General features: G+C 36.3%; 1 protein-coding gene across 5 annotated transcripts in view; it reads left to right on the plus strand.

Moving 5' to 3' along the window:
- Nucleotides 1-16648, plus strand: part of plekhg4 (pleckstrin homology domain containing, family G (with RhoGef domain) member 4) — a 58076-nt gene that overhangs the window by 21775 nt on the left and 19653 nt on the right. For 3 of the 5 annotated variants that reach the window (XM_026267547.1, XM_026267546.1, XM_026267551.1), the window contains 10 exons: nucleotides 741-917; nucleotides 1000-1123; nucleotides 1750-1843; nucleotides 4672-4758; nucleotides 4930-5046; nucleotides 5551-5649; nucleotides 9338-9486; nucleotides 13582-13720; nucleotides 14495-14617; nucleotides 14905-15096. In XM_026267547.1, the coding sequence (XP_026123332.1) occupies nucleotides 741-917; nucleotides 1000-1123; nucleotides 1750-1843; nucleotides 4672-4758; nucleotides 4930-5046; nucleotides 5551-5649; nucleotides 9338-9486; nucleotides 13582-13720; nucleotides 14495-14617; nucleotides 14905-15096 (1301 nt within the window). The remainder of the gene's footprint in view (nucleotides 1-740; nucleotides 918-999; nucleotides 1124-1749; nucleotides 1844-4671; nucleotides 4759-4929; nucleotides 5047-5550; nucleotides 5650-9337; nucleotides 9487-13581; nucleotides 13721-14494; nucleotides 14618-14904; nucleotides 15097-16648) is intronic. The other 2 variants (XM_026267548.1, XM_026267549.1) reach the window with 2 other exon arrangements.

Raw genomic sequence — 16648 nt, forward strand, 5'->3', positions numbered from 1 at the left:
CATGCTGTCAGGTATATGGGCCAGAGATCCAAGCCGCCCTATGGGTCGATGCACAGGATGAAACCTGGAATGCTTAAAATTAGCTAGTAGGTTTGATTGTCTGTGTGATTTAAAGGCAGAGTTGCATGATGGTACAGATTGGGCAAATGCTCACGCTCCGTTCAACCGTCTCTGCGTTGCTGTTTGTTAATAGAGGGTTTAGAGAATGTGGGTCTACTAGCTTTGTAAAGAGATTCGTCATGTGAAAAGATTTCAGTGTTTTCAAAGTCTGAATCGCTTTGTTTTTCATGTCCCAGAGATTTAGCTTCTTTTTCTTTTAAGTTTACAGCCAAATATAGTTATAAGTCTGCCATCTATAAGCTGTGTTGTATATCTTCAGCGAGTAAGTCTCAGTTTAATCCATTTTTGTTCCTTAGCAATCGAACATTGTAGTAAAAACTAACTCACATTGATCAAATCAATATATCTGTAGGCTTGAGTGTTGTATTATTGTCTACTATGATAAAACAGATAGTAGATTGACTATAGTCAACATTTGAAACTGACTTGCAAAGGGTTTCTGTCTTTACATTTCAAGTGTGTTGTTTGTAATTTGTATCTTTTATATATATATATATATATATATATATATATATATATATATATATATATATGTATATATATGTATATATATATATATATATATATATATATATATATATATATATATATATATATATATATATATATATATATTCCAGCATCCAGTCAGGAAGTAGACCGCATTGTTTCCCACCTGTCTGCTAAAACCCAAAATGAAAACCCCTCAGCAGCTCCTTCACCACTGCCCCGAATCTCCCAGAAGACCCAGCCTGTCCAGAGTGAGGCTCATGACATCAATCCTGATGTCCTGAGCTCTGGAGTGCTCTGCCTGCCGGGTGAGGATCTTCTTTTAATGCTATTAATTTGGTCCTTCCATCAATTTGATCCAAAGGCTCATCTTTTAAAATACATTTTAAGGAACGAGAGATAAATCGGGCCATGCCCTAGTGACAGTCACAATGAGAAACACTGTCTGGTTGAATCCGAACTGTAATAGTGGAGAGCTGGTGCGGATCATGGTCTACTTCTTCAGTACACTCAGGTAAACTACATTTCTATTACAAATCAAGGCACACATTACCATTCAAAAGGGTGTAGTACAGTAATTAACAATAACATTGTGAAATATTACAGCAGAATTACTTTTCTAATTGTCTAATAGTAAAATGTATTTTGTTCTTGTGATGGCGTAGCTGAATCATCATCAGCAGCCATCGCTCTAGTCTTCTTTATCACATGATACTTTATTTTAATATGCTAATTTGGTGCTCAAGAAACATTTCTTATCAATTTTGAAAACGGTTGTGCTGCTTAATGTTTTTGTGGAGCTCATGATACATTTTTTTGGATTCTTTGATGAATCAGAAGAACAGCATGTTTTTATAGAAATCTTTTGCTTGCATAAATAGAATATTTTTTTACTCGCATTTTTGATCAACCTAATGGATCCTTAATGAATGAAAGTATAAATGTATTTCCCAAAAAACTTACTGACCCCAGACTTTTAGTCTCACATCAGTAGTGTAGCTGTTTTCTTTGCAATGTAATAGACAACATACTTTCTGCTTTTATCAACCTGTGCAGTTTTTGTATTTAGAGTAGCACAATTGTATGTGTGATATATTTAGGCATTCTTCATAAAACATGTGACCCTCATTTGTCACACAGGAAGGAAGTCAGTGCTTTGGGCCTGACTGTCCTGGTGGATGCCCGCAGGTGTTCTCCTGTCCCCGCCCTCTTTAAATCCTTCAACATCCTCCAGGTAAAAACACCCTGACGGTATGATTTGTGATAATGCACACATATAAAGTCTAGCATCCGTTCATAACCTCAAGGCGTTTCTTTTCGCATACTTGCCTCAAAACAAAATGGAATGCAAACTTGCCTTGAATGCTGATATTTAACTTCAACCAGACATCTGCTCCTCAGGAATTCAGAAGACAGCCTGCTAAACTAAAGCAAAGATTTGAGAAACGTTTCCATGGACAGAATCAGTCATTTTTGGCTAAAAAAGGCAAATAAAACCAGCACATCATAAATATTTAACTGTGATTTACCAGCTGTGGAAATAAATAGTTGCATTTAGAAACAATTACACAATAGGACATACTCGCACGAGAGAGAGGGAGGTGGGTTTGGTTTTCCTTTCCTCATCTGGGATTGGTTATTTTACAGAATACATCAGTTTAAGACATGAAGAGCCTGGATTCTTGCTCGTCAGTAGTTGGTTAACTTGGATACAGTCTCTGCTTAAATAAAGGTTAATCTTTACAACTGTAGTCTGGACAGGGTGGCGGTAGAGAACACAAACATCATATCCTGTCAGATTGCATTATATACATTTAGTTTGAGTGTTAATAAACAGTGGATGACTTGTCTCATCTGAGTGGCCTTAGACTGTGAACATCAAGTGAACTGAATGAATCACCACAGCAGTCATTTACATGAGGGATGTGAAGAAACCCCTAAATAATCCCTCAGTGATACTGCAGGAACTTGATTCCTGAGCACATTTAATGGAAGTGACTGTAAAGTTTGTGCCTTGCACCTGAATGCAGATTAATGCTGCTTTCTTCTCCTGCCAGCACTCTAAAAGATCGAGGACGTGCCAATGGTGACTTCACCATTTACTTCCTGAGTAAGATAGAGAGCGATAAGCATGAGCAATGTAAAAGTAAAATTGAGAATCTTTTTAATGACAATGTTGTTTTAAATAGCACTGGGCCTCTTTAAGAGGTTTTCATTGTCTCTACTCATTTGAACTGAAGCCCAGCTGCAGAAATCCCCCATGTGACCTTTCCTTCATTTATTTTTTTCTTTGATCTTTTATCTGTATCTATAACTCATGATGGACAGCATACAAGTGTTGTCTTGTGGAAAAGGTGGCTTTACTGAATGTTTTTGAGATTTTGATGATATGCTGCTAAACTATGTGAACGTTACGTGTTGGAGCACCCTTCATTCTTGAGATCTGTCTGAATGAATGCAGCAGCTCAGTGATCGGTCCTCCGGGAGCAGACACGGGTTCTTCTTCCTCCACTAATACTATCGTCTTATTATAGATATCTATTTGAATACAGAGCTGTCAGCTGAAAAGGACAAGTTTGAATCATGGCCAACAAAGGAATTGACTTTCTTTTGCTTTATAAACAGATTTGGCAACAATATAGTAATATAAATGTAGTATAGTATAGTAAATTAAACTTTTGATATGCATTTTGGATGGGAGATTCATCAAGTATATACATTTGTCATCCCATTTCACCTGGTTTGAAAAAGTTCAGGGTGGATAAGATTTTTAAATGTTTCTTATGCTCACATATGCTGTATTTATTTGATCAAAAATACAGCAAAAATTTAATTTCTCAATACAATTGATGATTATTTTAATATATATTAGCACCACTGTTGATCAGTGTATATAAGTATTGATTTATTTGTAGTTGTTGGAGTTGTGACACATGTTTGAGTCTAGTTTATAAGTCTAATAAAAAGGTATAATCCCAAAATATTCGGTTCTCTGCCAGGCTTTTGTTAACCAGGAACATTCCCCACATTTATCATTCCTTCTCTTTGGCCCCCACATGACAGTTGAAAACTGGAAACCTGATCCAACCTCACCATGTATTCATTATTTTAATACCCTCAAAAGTTACAAAATAAAAGTGCACTGCATCAGTAAGTAGGCAGTGAATATCAGCTGTAATTATGTCTCAGCCCTGAAGAGTTTGTTGATGTTTCTGGAACATTCCTTAGTAAATATGCTATTGTTTCATTCCAGCAAAGCTTTCCTTCCTTCTGTTCAGATGTGGCTAAGATGGCATGATAATGCCTACATGATCAGTATGCATGATGAAATGCAAGAAAACCGACAAAAACAGCTCTTAAATGGCACAAACGACTTCTCTGCTCTGTTTTTACAGTGTTGTTTTTCTGCTCTTTTGTTATGGGGCATACAACTCATTTCATTCACAATGACAGAAGTCTTTTATTGTGGTTCTTCGGGCACATGACAGAAAATTGTTGCTAGGTTATGTAACCTTTAAAAACTTCTGTTAAATGATGTAATTTATGCATATGCATAGTTTAAAGTTGGCAAGTAATTCACCCAATCTATTTTCTAAATGCAATTTATCATATTGATCTTACAATATATTTATAAATGTTCCAATGTTTGCATTTTTTTAAACGTCACAATTCTTCCTCAAAATGTCCTAACTTGATCTTCCGGTGAAACGATAGACTTTGCTCTGGTGACGTATGCTAAAGTTTTCCAAACATTTTGTTTACAACAAACGACTGCAAGCTTGCATTCAGATCGGTCAACAGCTGATGAATATCTAGTCTCCACCCTATATTTTTCTGTGTTGTGAATTTAAGGAATAGTCAAATAGTACAAATACAAGCTGTATTAACATCTGTATCAATAGCACTATATAAAATTATGTTTAAAAAGTCTAATTCATTAATCATAAATGACTGCAAAAGCATTTTTTTTTGGTTGATAAGACCGGGAACTCTGGTTTAGTCAGTGAAATGTGTGTAATTCATGGTGCTATTTATGCTTTATAGTCTATTTAATCTCTACAGGAAGCCATGCCGGGATGCATTCATACAGTACTGCTGCTGGCCGACAGAGATCTGGCTCTACGTGTGGAGAAAACCACTTCTGTACAGGTAGAGAATGTCACAACAGCTGGACAGATAGTGGAGCCTAGACATCTATCTCAGCTATAAGAACAGCCATTGTGGCATCTGAAGTGTTTATGATAGCACTGCAACCCATATTTTCTCCCTTAATTCAGAAACTAAACCTGACGACTGTTGTGTTCTTTTGGCATCTGTCAGGTGGAGTTGTTGACATCGCTTAAGTCTCTCTATAAGCATGTTGACATCGCTCAACTCCCCACTGAGTTTGAAGGCACTTTCCCTTATTCCCACAGCAGCTGGATCTGTTTCAGAATGGTGAGAAAATCATCATCTTCATCATTCTTGGCTGGAATATCCTACATGTCTTGCTCCCTGAATCTGCTCAGTCACAGGATGTAAACATGTTTGGCATTTTTAGCCAGTTTAAGAACACATCTTGTTTTCTGTATTTGTCATGCACCTTCTAAATTAGAGGCACAAGTTCTGCTTAAGTCAGGAACAACTTTCTGGTGTGTTAGGAATGACTTGAAAGTCTTGTATTGACTTTTTTATTTTTTTTATTTAGTAAATTGTATTTCCAGCCTTAATATGGATTAATGCAGAAAAACTCCACAAGAAGCCATGCAGCTATAAATTAATACAAGTATTCAGTGGTTAAAAATGTATTATTAATAATGATCACAATAAATAGTTCCTCTGCCAAGTACCTTATTTATACATTTGACATTTAACTTGAAACATTAAGATACCACTGGATTAATCTGGATTTATTTTCTCTAATGGTTTCTTGTTCCTATATTTCTTTCTGGTATGTTTCAGAGGCTGGAGCTGCTGACCAGCCATTGTGAGGATGCTATGAACCTGCTTCAGAACACCATCAGCAAACTGGAGTCTACAGTGCTGCCCCCTACAGCAGAGGTACTGCAACAGTCAATACAATACTTCTCTAAAAACAGCTCAGCTGAGCAGTCTCACAGAAAATGCTTTGTCCTAGCCCTGTCCTGAATGTCTTTAATCTGATAGACTCTTTTATCTAAAACAACTTGCATTTAAAATATACATATTTGTCGGTTTTTGCATTCCATGGAGATTGAACCCAAGGTGTTGCTATGCTCTGTTGTTCAAGGAATATATATATATTGTAGGTATTTTGACTGTGATCTACCTCAGGAGGGCATCATCATGCCACTAAAATCTTCTATTCTGAGTCTGAGAGCGTTCTTTTCTATTTCCATGAAGTAGAGTAGTGGCACTGGTGTCCGGTTACAGTGATTTAAAGACCGTTCTATTTAGAAGAGATGTCTAGTTTTGAAAAATAGACTTCAGTTTGTGTGTGGTTGGGGTTAGTGTGTCAAGGCTTTGACTGAGTTGACCTCTGGCTGTCAGTGGAGGTCACGGAAGACCTTTTTATCCACAGGCTTCTTGGGGAAAATCAGGGCCTCAGGAGAAATAATGATCTCCCAGAGGGGGGTTTATCTGCAGCCATCTTTAAAATCACTTACCAAGGGTTTATTTGAAGAGTAGAATGGAGAGGCAGTGGTTGAGGGTATGGATTTCTGAATGCTAAAACAGCCCCTCTTGTGGATGAAGTGATGCTTAGATGGTAGATGAATAGAAGACCAAAACAAGTCCTCTCATCTCTCTGCCATTTCTCCTTTCTCTTCTGTGTCCCTCCGTTCATTTGAACATGTACCCTCTTCCTTTTCCATGTCTTTTCAATATGATTTGGAGTAATTTTCTCCATATATTTCCACATAAACCTAACATGTTCAGTTTTCATCCATTTAATAGTTTATTATACAGTGTCTATGAAAGAGTTTTAAAGCGGTACTGTAAACAAAAATGCAATTTTAAACACAGAAACATCCACTGACATTTGTACTTCATGTAATTGCTACCACTTCACTCACAATAATTAGGGTGTAGACATAAGACAGTAATTATGAGATTTGTATCACTTTGAGTACTTTTTCAAATTCATTTAAAAAAAAGGCTTCAGTTGAGATTCCTGAGGTTATTTAGTATAATATAAAACCTTTTCTTGTTAGCTCCTTATAGACTTGGCATAGTGTGGTTAGACTGTCTGCACCATTGGGTAGGTATTATGGATGCTCTTCTGGGTGGCACATGCACAAATAGACTCATCCACCCTGATTACACCACAAAAACTATCTATTACAGGCACTTTTTGTGTTTTTAAATTTAATTAAGATGATGTTTTGCTAATTTGTGGCCCTTGTTTACTTACTTTTTTTTTTCAGGGAATTATAACGTGTTCCATAACATAAACGTGTTCCAAGTAATGTGAACCATTTTAAACTTTTTACACCCGAAAAGATGCAAAAAAAAAAGAAAAAAAAAAAGTCTATACTTGTGATGGCTATGTTTAAAATCATGTACACTACCATTCTAAGTAAATACAGTTTTGTTGCTGTTTTAAAGTAATTATTACTTTATTCAGCAAGGATGCATTCAGTTGATCAAAAGTGACAATGCAGTTTAAATTGTTATAATCAAATCTAATAAATACTGTTCTTTTGAACTTTCTATTTATTTAAAGAATCCAATTTTTTTTATCTTGGTTTTTTCAAGAATATGTTTTCAAGAAAACTGTTTTCAACATTGACAATTAAAAATGTTTCTCAAGCACCAAATTAGCATATTGAAAAATGATTTCTGAAGGATTATGTGACACTGAAGATTAGAGCTGATGAAAATTCAGCTTTGCCATCGCAGGAATAAATTAACTTTTTTTAAATATATTTTTTATTCTTTTGAATAGTAGTGTACAATCACCAAGGATGACTCCAGTCATATTAGTGGCCTAGAAAACCAGTTTGTTTGTTTTTTTCTACATAGAGTGGGTCAACCCTTCATCGGGCCTGTTGTTTTGAAATTAGATGACCAGCCAACTCATGCTTATGTAATTGGGGTGTAAATCAGATGGCTCGTCATGATACGATATGGTATCGATTCTCATACCAAGCGATACAATATTTTTCAAAACCTCAAAAATGTAATATTTGATTCGATACAGGAGTACTGTATATCGATTGATGTATCAATATTTTGATATTATATATCTATTTTACGTTTAACAAGTATCCAAAATATATAACAAGAACATTTACATTTACTCTGTACCTCAATTGGGACAAAAAATAGACTTGCACATTTTTTTAAATAATAATGAAAATAAACAATCGGAAAAACAATTCTGGCTGCTACTATTGGCTTAGTGCTAAAAAATATTTTCTACAGATAACCAAATTACAAGTAATAGCAGAAAATAAATACAACACAACAAAGACACAAGTTCAATAAACAGTGCTTTTCAAGTTTTTCAGATGGGTCTAAAATACATTTTCCGGTATGCTCCAAAAATCTGTAATAGGCTAATCAAATGTAAAATAACTGCACAGTCTTCACTGTATAAATTAAATATAGATTAATAATTTTTGATGTTACAATGGTTATTTAATCAGGAGCAGTGAGCACTTGTATATTTCTTTGACAGCATTAGATGTATTATTAGTTTGCTTTCAATTTAAGAACGAAGAACGGATTTTATATACTGATACGCATGCCTTTTCTTTCTCAACTGTTTACGTTAATACATATGTCTAACCGACTGTGCTTCCTGTGATATTTGCCAAAATGCAAATTTTGTTTGAATTTTGTCTGTATTTATTCATCCATGGACACAAAAGCGGAAGAGAGCTCAATTTAGTGTTTGCACTGTCTAGACGCGGCTGTCTGTCTGCGTGCTTGTACTTCAGATGTGTGCGCTGAAAACGTCTCAGCACTCGACTGTTCCTCCAACAATCCGGAGCGTCTTTTATGATCACTTTGTACGGTGTCCCTAAGATAACACGGTCTGTTCACTTAGTTTTGTTGTGGCCCCGACATAATAACTTGTGGGAACGTGATATGTCGTGGCCAGGAGATATTAATTTGAGGGAATGTCATATTAACTTGTGGGAATGTCATATTATGTCATGTCCACAAGGTCATAGATGTAAATTATGTGAAAATGTGTACAGTGCCAAATAAGGCGCCTATTTATACGACAGATAACAATATTATAATTGTGGCATCGATGCATCGTGTCAGAAATCGTATCAATATTTAGGTAACTTTTGCTCTGTCATTATACTGGATCTACACCAAAGGGGGTCAGTATATAAAGTGCAAGACAAGTGTTATATTGTTAAGAAAGACTACAAACGTGTGCACACACACCCAAAGGTGTGGCAGTTATGTGTATTACACATTGTACTGCAGCTTAAGCTCATTTGATCACTTAATGAGTACAAACATGAGCTGGTATTAGATGAAGGAGGTGTAGATATCATTTGATGAATAATAATGCCTGTGTGCGTGAGTGTGTGTACAGGTAATGTGTGCTGCTCCAGGAACCGCAGGTATTACTCTCTATGCTGATGGAGTTTGTGAGACAGGGAAATAATGATGGGGTGTGTGTTTGTCCTGGAGAAGGGAAAGATATTACTCAATGTGAACAGTAGATGAGATGTGTATATGTAATAATAAGGTGTATGGAGTGTCTGTGTTTTACAGTAATGAATGTGTGTTTGTGCGTTTGCAGGAAGCACAGATCTTATTGTGTAAGTACAGAGAGTTGATGAGGACTGTTCTGGAGGACAGCAGGTTGGTGCGACTCCAGCTGGAGGGAGGAGCCGCTCTGTCCCGTTTGCGAAAAGAGGAGACCAGCGTCAGTCTGACAGAGGACTACAGGTGAGAAAATATCATCCAGACAACACCTTTAACCTACTGCACACATCACAAAAGTTAAGCAATTTAATTATGCTGTCAACAGGCAACATTTTTTTGGTCAAAGGCAGCATGACATGTCCTTTGTAGAAAAGGCAATCCCAGAATACACACTAGCAAGCTCACTGAAAAAATAAATGCAATAAATGCAAGAAAAATATTATTATACAAACACCAGTCAATATTTTGTATGGGACTCTCTTATGCTCATCAATGCTGCATTTATTTGACCTGAAATATAATAATATAAAATAAAAAAACAGTAATATTGTAAAATAGTATTACAGTTTAATTTTTTTATTTTTTTTATTCCTGTGTTGTCAAAGCAGAATTTTCATAAATCATAACTTCTGTCTTCAGTGTTTCATGATCCTTTGGAAATCATTTTAATTTTAATTCTGATTTTGTGCTCTAAAATAATAATTTTAAGCTTTTTATTTTATTTTTTTTATTTAATGCATCCTTACAGAACAAAAGCATTATTTAAAAAATAAAATACTGAAAAGGAGCATATTGATAAAAGCAGAGACTGTAAATGACATGTTTGTATGTGCTATGCATACTCATTATAAAAGTGATTTTCAAATATAGAAATCAGTTCTAAATTGATTCATGCGAGTTCCTGCCTATGTAGAACATTACAGCTGAGTCACCAATGAAGTTCTATTAACGATGCAGCCTAAATAGGTTGGAACTAAATTGTACAATTATAAGAGACATTCGAATGACAAACAAGAGAGGGATAATGAGAGACAAAAAAAAAAGTGTTGAGAGCGTGGGAGAGCATGTTCAGATCTCTGATGATCAGGGCTGGGTTCAGCTCGAGGTTGAGGGAGTGTGAATGTTATTTCCCACAGCTGGGCCAAAAGAAATGTCTTTATCTGCACACAATCATTTCATCCTGAAACATACACACATAATCTCAGAGCTAAACAGACACCAGTATGCGCTTGTGTCTGTCTCTGATAACATAGTATGGTTTGGATGCAGCAGAGCTCTGGTGCTGCTTCCTGTTTGACTTTGCTTAAAACACACAGGCATGTCTGCACTGCTCACTTTCAAAGCCTCCTGCTCAGACACAAACACTCGAGCTCGGAGTTTGTGAGGGTCTCTGCTGATAAAGACCCGGTGGGTCGCTCTTTGAGGGTTTAAATTTAGGTTTCCCACAGTCTTCATCTGCTTAAACATGCAAGCGGCAGCAATCTAAGCCAGACTCTCCAATTCTGTAACCTGATTTATTGTCGGCATTGTCATCTCCTTCCCTTTTGTGTCTTTCATATTAGGTAGTTTAAAGGCGGTGCATGTTCTTCAGGTTGCTCATTTGCTGTCTAACGAATGCCAAAATGAAACCTTAGCTGTCTGAGCTGCTCACACACAAACGCATCACCTGGATGCTGACAGACACACAAAGGGCTCAGCCTCACAGGTGTGACTGACTCTAAAGTGCTTGACAATAGTGAACAAATCCGGCCCTTTTCTCTGCCTTTTTCTGTGTTTATGACACTGACTTCTTCCCTCACACATAATCCCTCTTAGTCGAGTCTTTTTAACGTTTCCTTTGGATCCGAAAGGTGAACTATGACCCCTTGCTTTTTTTTACTGACTGGAATGATTACCCTGTTACTCACCGGTAGTCCTACAACCTAGATTTGTTTCAAATATACATATGTTTATTCCTCTTTTTTTATTCTCTATAGTCCTTGTCAAACTGTATAATATACAGAGCTGGGTAGTAACGGATTACATGTAATCTGGATTAATCAGATTCCAAAACTCAAGTACTTGTAATTAGAGTAAACTACTTTTTAAAATACTCGTAATCAGACTACAGTTACTTTTTTATGGATTACATGATTACATTTTATTTACACAATGGTAATAAGTTGTTCACAATTCATTGATTCTCCTAATTTTTTTTTCTTCCTTTTTTAGTCTTTTTCAAAATTCATGTTTGCAATGTAGCTATTTTTGTTTTGTTTTTCATTGATACATTCATATGCACGTCTAGTCTTCTATTAGATTAAATATTTAACCTGGCAGTGATATTGCTTTTAATTTCATGTTTTTCAATATAGTTTTTTTGTAGTGTAGCTGTTTTCCAAATTTACTTAATTAGAAGTAATTAATTATAAGTTTTATTCAGTGTTACTAGCAAACACTAACAGCAAGGCACATTAATGTTAATAAGTAATGTTTGTAAGTATAACTGTCCACACATTGCACTTGAAAAAGAAACAATTGTGACTCTTGTTGGTGAATTAAATATATTTTGTGGAATATGTTTTTTCTTTGTATATGTCAAAATTGTACAAGATTAAGCTAATTTAATATATGTGCTATCAAATAAGGGTTAGCACAAATGTAATCTAAATGTAATCCAAAAGTAATCAGATTACATTACCAAAAAATGTGTAATCTAAGAGATTATATTACAGACTACAAATTTTGTCATGTAATCTGTAATCAGTAACTGATTACCATAAATAAGTAATCTACCCAGCTCTGATAATATATATGGTATTAATAGTAGTAGTAGTAATAATAATAATAATCAAAATAATAGTCACCAGTAATCCCTAATAAAAAAGTAGCCTAATTAATAAAAAAAAAAATATGATTATTAAAAACTATAACATTTAATTTAATAGCAATAATATTTAGATATTTTTTTGTAGTGCTTATTGTTGTCTATTATTTCCAATTATTATTATTAGTATATTAAATACTTTATAACATAGAAATATAAAATGAATCACAAACGTGTTTATTCATCATTTTGTCTCTACCGAACAGAATTAATCAACAGTGCTATGAGTGCTTCATTGAGCTGATAATGAAGGCTTCTGGTTTTTCATCCATCCATCTTTAGACTCTTATCTCTCTCACTCACTCTTTTGTCATTCTCTCCTGCTGGAATGTCTTTGATATGTCGTGCACGCTGTGATAACCCGTGTTTGCTCTGGGTGTGTGCTGTGAATGATTGGTGGGTTTTGGACTTATTCTGAGGTCACTGATTTGCCTCCCATTGTGTGTAATACTCAGATTGTTCCAACACTGAACTTGCATCCACCAAAACCCTGAAGTTCACCCCCAATTAAAAATCAATTATCATTTACTTTCCAAACCTTTTGAACTTTTCTTTTTTCTGTAACTCTGTTGCAGCTTTTTTCCACACACTGATATTGAATGGAAACTAGGGCTGTCAAGCTCCAAACAGACAAACCATGAAAAGGACTTTATTTTAACATGCAAATATGTATATATGTGTATCTAACAGCAGGGGGCACAGTTCAGTGTGGCTGTGTTGTTGTGCATGTGCCATGTTTCTGTCTGCATTACTAAGTCTTACTTCCTTTGACAAGTATTCAAAAAAAGTTCTATATTCTAATATTGACATTGTTGTTATGTTTGGATCAGACACTGATCACTGTTTGACTGAGTAAGCTGGCATATTGTTGAGGGGAAATGTTGTATAAATGTTTGACTAGAGCACAATACAGTATTATATAAGTGAACTACAGCAGTGATGAAGTCATCCAGTAGATATCAGTCTCTGCTGCAGTGCACAGTGTGTTTTGTCAGTGTGTATCACAATGCATTTTTAACACACAAAATGCATTTTTACTCTTATTTCTTCGCAATTTTGCAATTAAAGAAATACCTATTTTCTCACATACTATTTGTACAGTATCACTGTATACAGTCATTGACTCAGTTGACATAGTTTATTTCATTTATAGTCTTTTTCTTTTCTCATATAACACACACACAAGCTCTAGCTCTGTTCCATACTGTCACCCATTACTGTAAAACTAACTTGCACATCTAATTACATTCAGTCTCTAAAAGCCTGGCCCAATCAATAGTTCTTTAATGCTGTCTTAGCCAATGAGAGGGGAGTCCTGCAAGCGCGTCTAAGCCAATGAGAGGGGAGTCCTGCAGTCAGTGTTTCTCTGAGCTCAGATGCTTGGAGTTTCTCTCCGTGATTAGAAACAAGTTTAAGACTATATGTAGACTACATTTAATATGCTAAAGAAATCCTGTTGGTGTGTGTTTTAGAGATGCCATCGAGAGTGCAGGCTGTCTGTACAACCAAGTGGACGAGTTGGTTCACAGACTGGTGATGCTGTCCAACAAATGCACACAGGAACTGGAATTCATCATGGAGTTTAAGACTCTGGAGGAGGGATTCAGAGAGGTGAGGACTAAAGTTTTGCACTTGCTATTATGAACTGTATTAATGACAGATGATAATAACAGCTGCGTCTGAGACTCAGCATATGGTACCTGTTCTTTATTGGGATCGTTTCTTATATTTGCTTGAAAATAGATCATTTTTAAATCAATTTTAAATCACTTTACAAATCCTCTATAAACATACTTCTAAGTATGTACATTTTAAGTTAAACTTTTCTCTTAAATTATGAAATGAAATAGATTTTTGGTAGAAAGGACTCCAAAATAGAAGCATTTGCATTGATAATATGAGCCCAGTTTTTGTCTGATTCTCAACAGTGTTTTTGTAGTGAATTTAAACATGAAAAATACTGAACACTGTACTGAAGTACCACACACAAAGCACACTGACTCACAATCAGCCTTACTAAGCTACACGAGACCTTGTGATTTATTCTTCTGATTGTTTTAATGGATGATTGTACCCAGCAGGCAGAAAGAGGGGGAAAAATCCTGTTGGCAAGGTTATAGTGGAAGCTGCTGAAGCGGATTAGCCAAGCACACACACACATTCATGCACATCATGAGAAAGTGTAATCTAGCACTATAGCATCTCACAGATATCAGATCACAGACACTTGAAGGATGTGTTTGTGTGCTTATGTTTCAATCTACTGCCAAAGTCTGCCGTCACAGAGAACAGAGAGCATAAATATGTGTCGTTCTGGGTGAGACTAACAGAGTGACGCTGGACTGAAGCAGAAATAACTGTTTGTATGTATATGTTGTCTCTTAGGTGAGTCAGTGGATAGAAGAAGTGGGCGAGACTCGTCTGCAGACACTGAGTGAGCTGGAAGATTCCTTGGAGAAGTTACGTCATAAACAGACTGTCTTCAGAGAATTTTACACCGCTGCATATGTATGTCAACTCTTATTAAACTTGTTTAACACAGCGCTCTTTACCCCCTGCTATAGCATCGACATTTTTTTTTTTTTCATATTTTTTCAACAAATGCCTTATGATGTTTTCATTTGAACTGAGAGGTAATATTTTACAGCAGGTGTCAAACATTTGCTTTATTATGTCAACATGAGCTTGAAGAGCGTTTGTAACTGTTCAAATGTAGTCACCTCTGTCGCACCCTCTGTTTTCATACCAGTGCACTGTGTAATTCTGGGTGTGTGTGTGTGTGTGTGTGTGTTCAGGAGCACTGTAAGAGCGGTGAAGCTCTCCTCAAGCGCTTAGAGAAGTGGGAAGACATCTCTTCAGCAGAGCTGCAGGTGTACGAGGTGAAAGTACGCTCATTCTGGGTCCATCTACATGATTTCTCCCAGCGAGTGGAGGAAACCAAGGATAAAATTGACAAGACCGTTCGACTCTACGAGTTTTTTGACAAGGTGAGTGGTCATTAGTCGCTCGTAATATGATCTCCCCTGGAATTCTCTGTCTTTCTGTTTTTACTTTTACTACTTGTGCTCACTTGTCGTGCTACTGGTTTTGAGCTTGAACACCCTGAAGCTGTATTCTCTGTAACTCTAGTGTAGTGTGTGAAAAGTTGAGAAGATTTTCAGATTGTGTAGAGGTGATTTGTTAGAAAGGTTGTCCTAAATGGTTTAGTATGGGGATAGTTCACCCAAAAATGATAATTCTGTCATCGTTTACTCACCATCATGTCATTCCAAACCTGTATGACCAACTTTCTTCAATGTTTTTTTCCCCTTCATTCAATAAAAAGCACTGGGGTGCAAAGTTTGGACCCCATCTAGTTTTGAAATACCTTCTGTTGAGTAACAAAGCAAGTCATACAAGTTTGAAATGGCAAGACGTTGAGAAAATTATGAAAGAATAACGATATAAATAACGAATAAAGAATTTTTCAGTGACCTATCCTTTGAATTATATGTACTGGATTGCTTGAGGCTTTATTTGATTGAAATATTGGTTTGGTGGATAATAAGAGATTACTCCGTGTACTGGTACTGTTTTCTAATTACAAGGTGTGTAAATTGCTCAGAATGATTAATACATTTGTGGTCATTCTAAATGTAGTTTCCCTATAATCAAGAAGGCTTGGCGACCCCTGGTGGAGGTCATGACCCCTAGGTTGTGAAACCTTGTCTTATTGAACACTATCTGTCCTCTATATTTCCCCAGTGCTGAAACCTTTAGAATTAACAGATAATTTGACATCACAATTTTGAGTTGAATGATCTAGATAGTGTTAAGGGATGGCAATGGAGGACTTTTTCATGTATTTTTCCATCAGCCTCTAGTTCCTCTGAAGAGAGTACAGTGTTTCTAAAGCACCAGCTATTACGGAAATCCCTGACTGGCGGTGATGTCAGGCAAACAAACACATTCACACACACACACACACACACACACACACGATTGTCTCTGTGATCAGACCATTGTGTTTTTCCTCTGCAGTGACACTGGGTGAGTGTTGAACACTTTAGTCTGTCTTCAGTATTTCCCCCTGAGCCCCGGCAGGGACAGATAGTCCAGTTGGCTGAACGCTATCAGATTTTATCATTAACATAATCGTAGTGTTGCTGAGCTATCAGATCATCCACATATAGACTCCTTGTCCTGTAGGCATGACCACCTCTTCCAAGCCCTGTCCTCCTTCCATTGGCATACAGACAAAGGTTGTTAGGGTATTCGTGTATTAATCAAAGCTTTTGATTGGACGTGAATCAAAAGCTGGCTTAGTTTATATACAACTTCCTGTTTCTAGACCAGTCTCTGACGGAGCACGCATTTTATCCTCTTTAGACACTTGTGGAACTCACTGGGCTCATCTGACTGGCGCACATGAATGGTCATTCACACCAATTCCTGGGCATGTCATATTGAGCTTTTGATTAGACTCGAATATGACAACATCGCTGGTTTTGTATTCATTGTATAACAGTATTCATGTGTGTATTAGCCTTGTGTGAGCAT

Source organism: Carassius auratus, chromosome 7 (genome assembly GCF_003368295.1).
Source record: "Carassius auratus strain Wakin chromosome 7, ASM336829v1, whole genome shotgun sequence".
Lineage (NCBI taxonomy): Eukaryota > Metazoa > Chordata > Actinopteri > Cypriniformes > Cyprinidae > Carassius > Carassius auratus.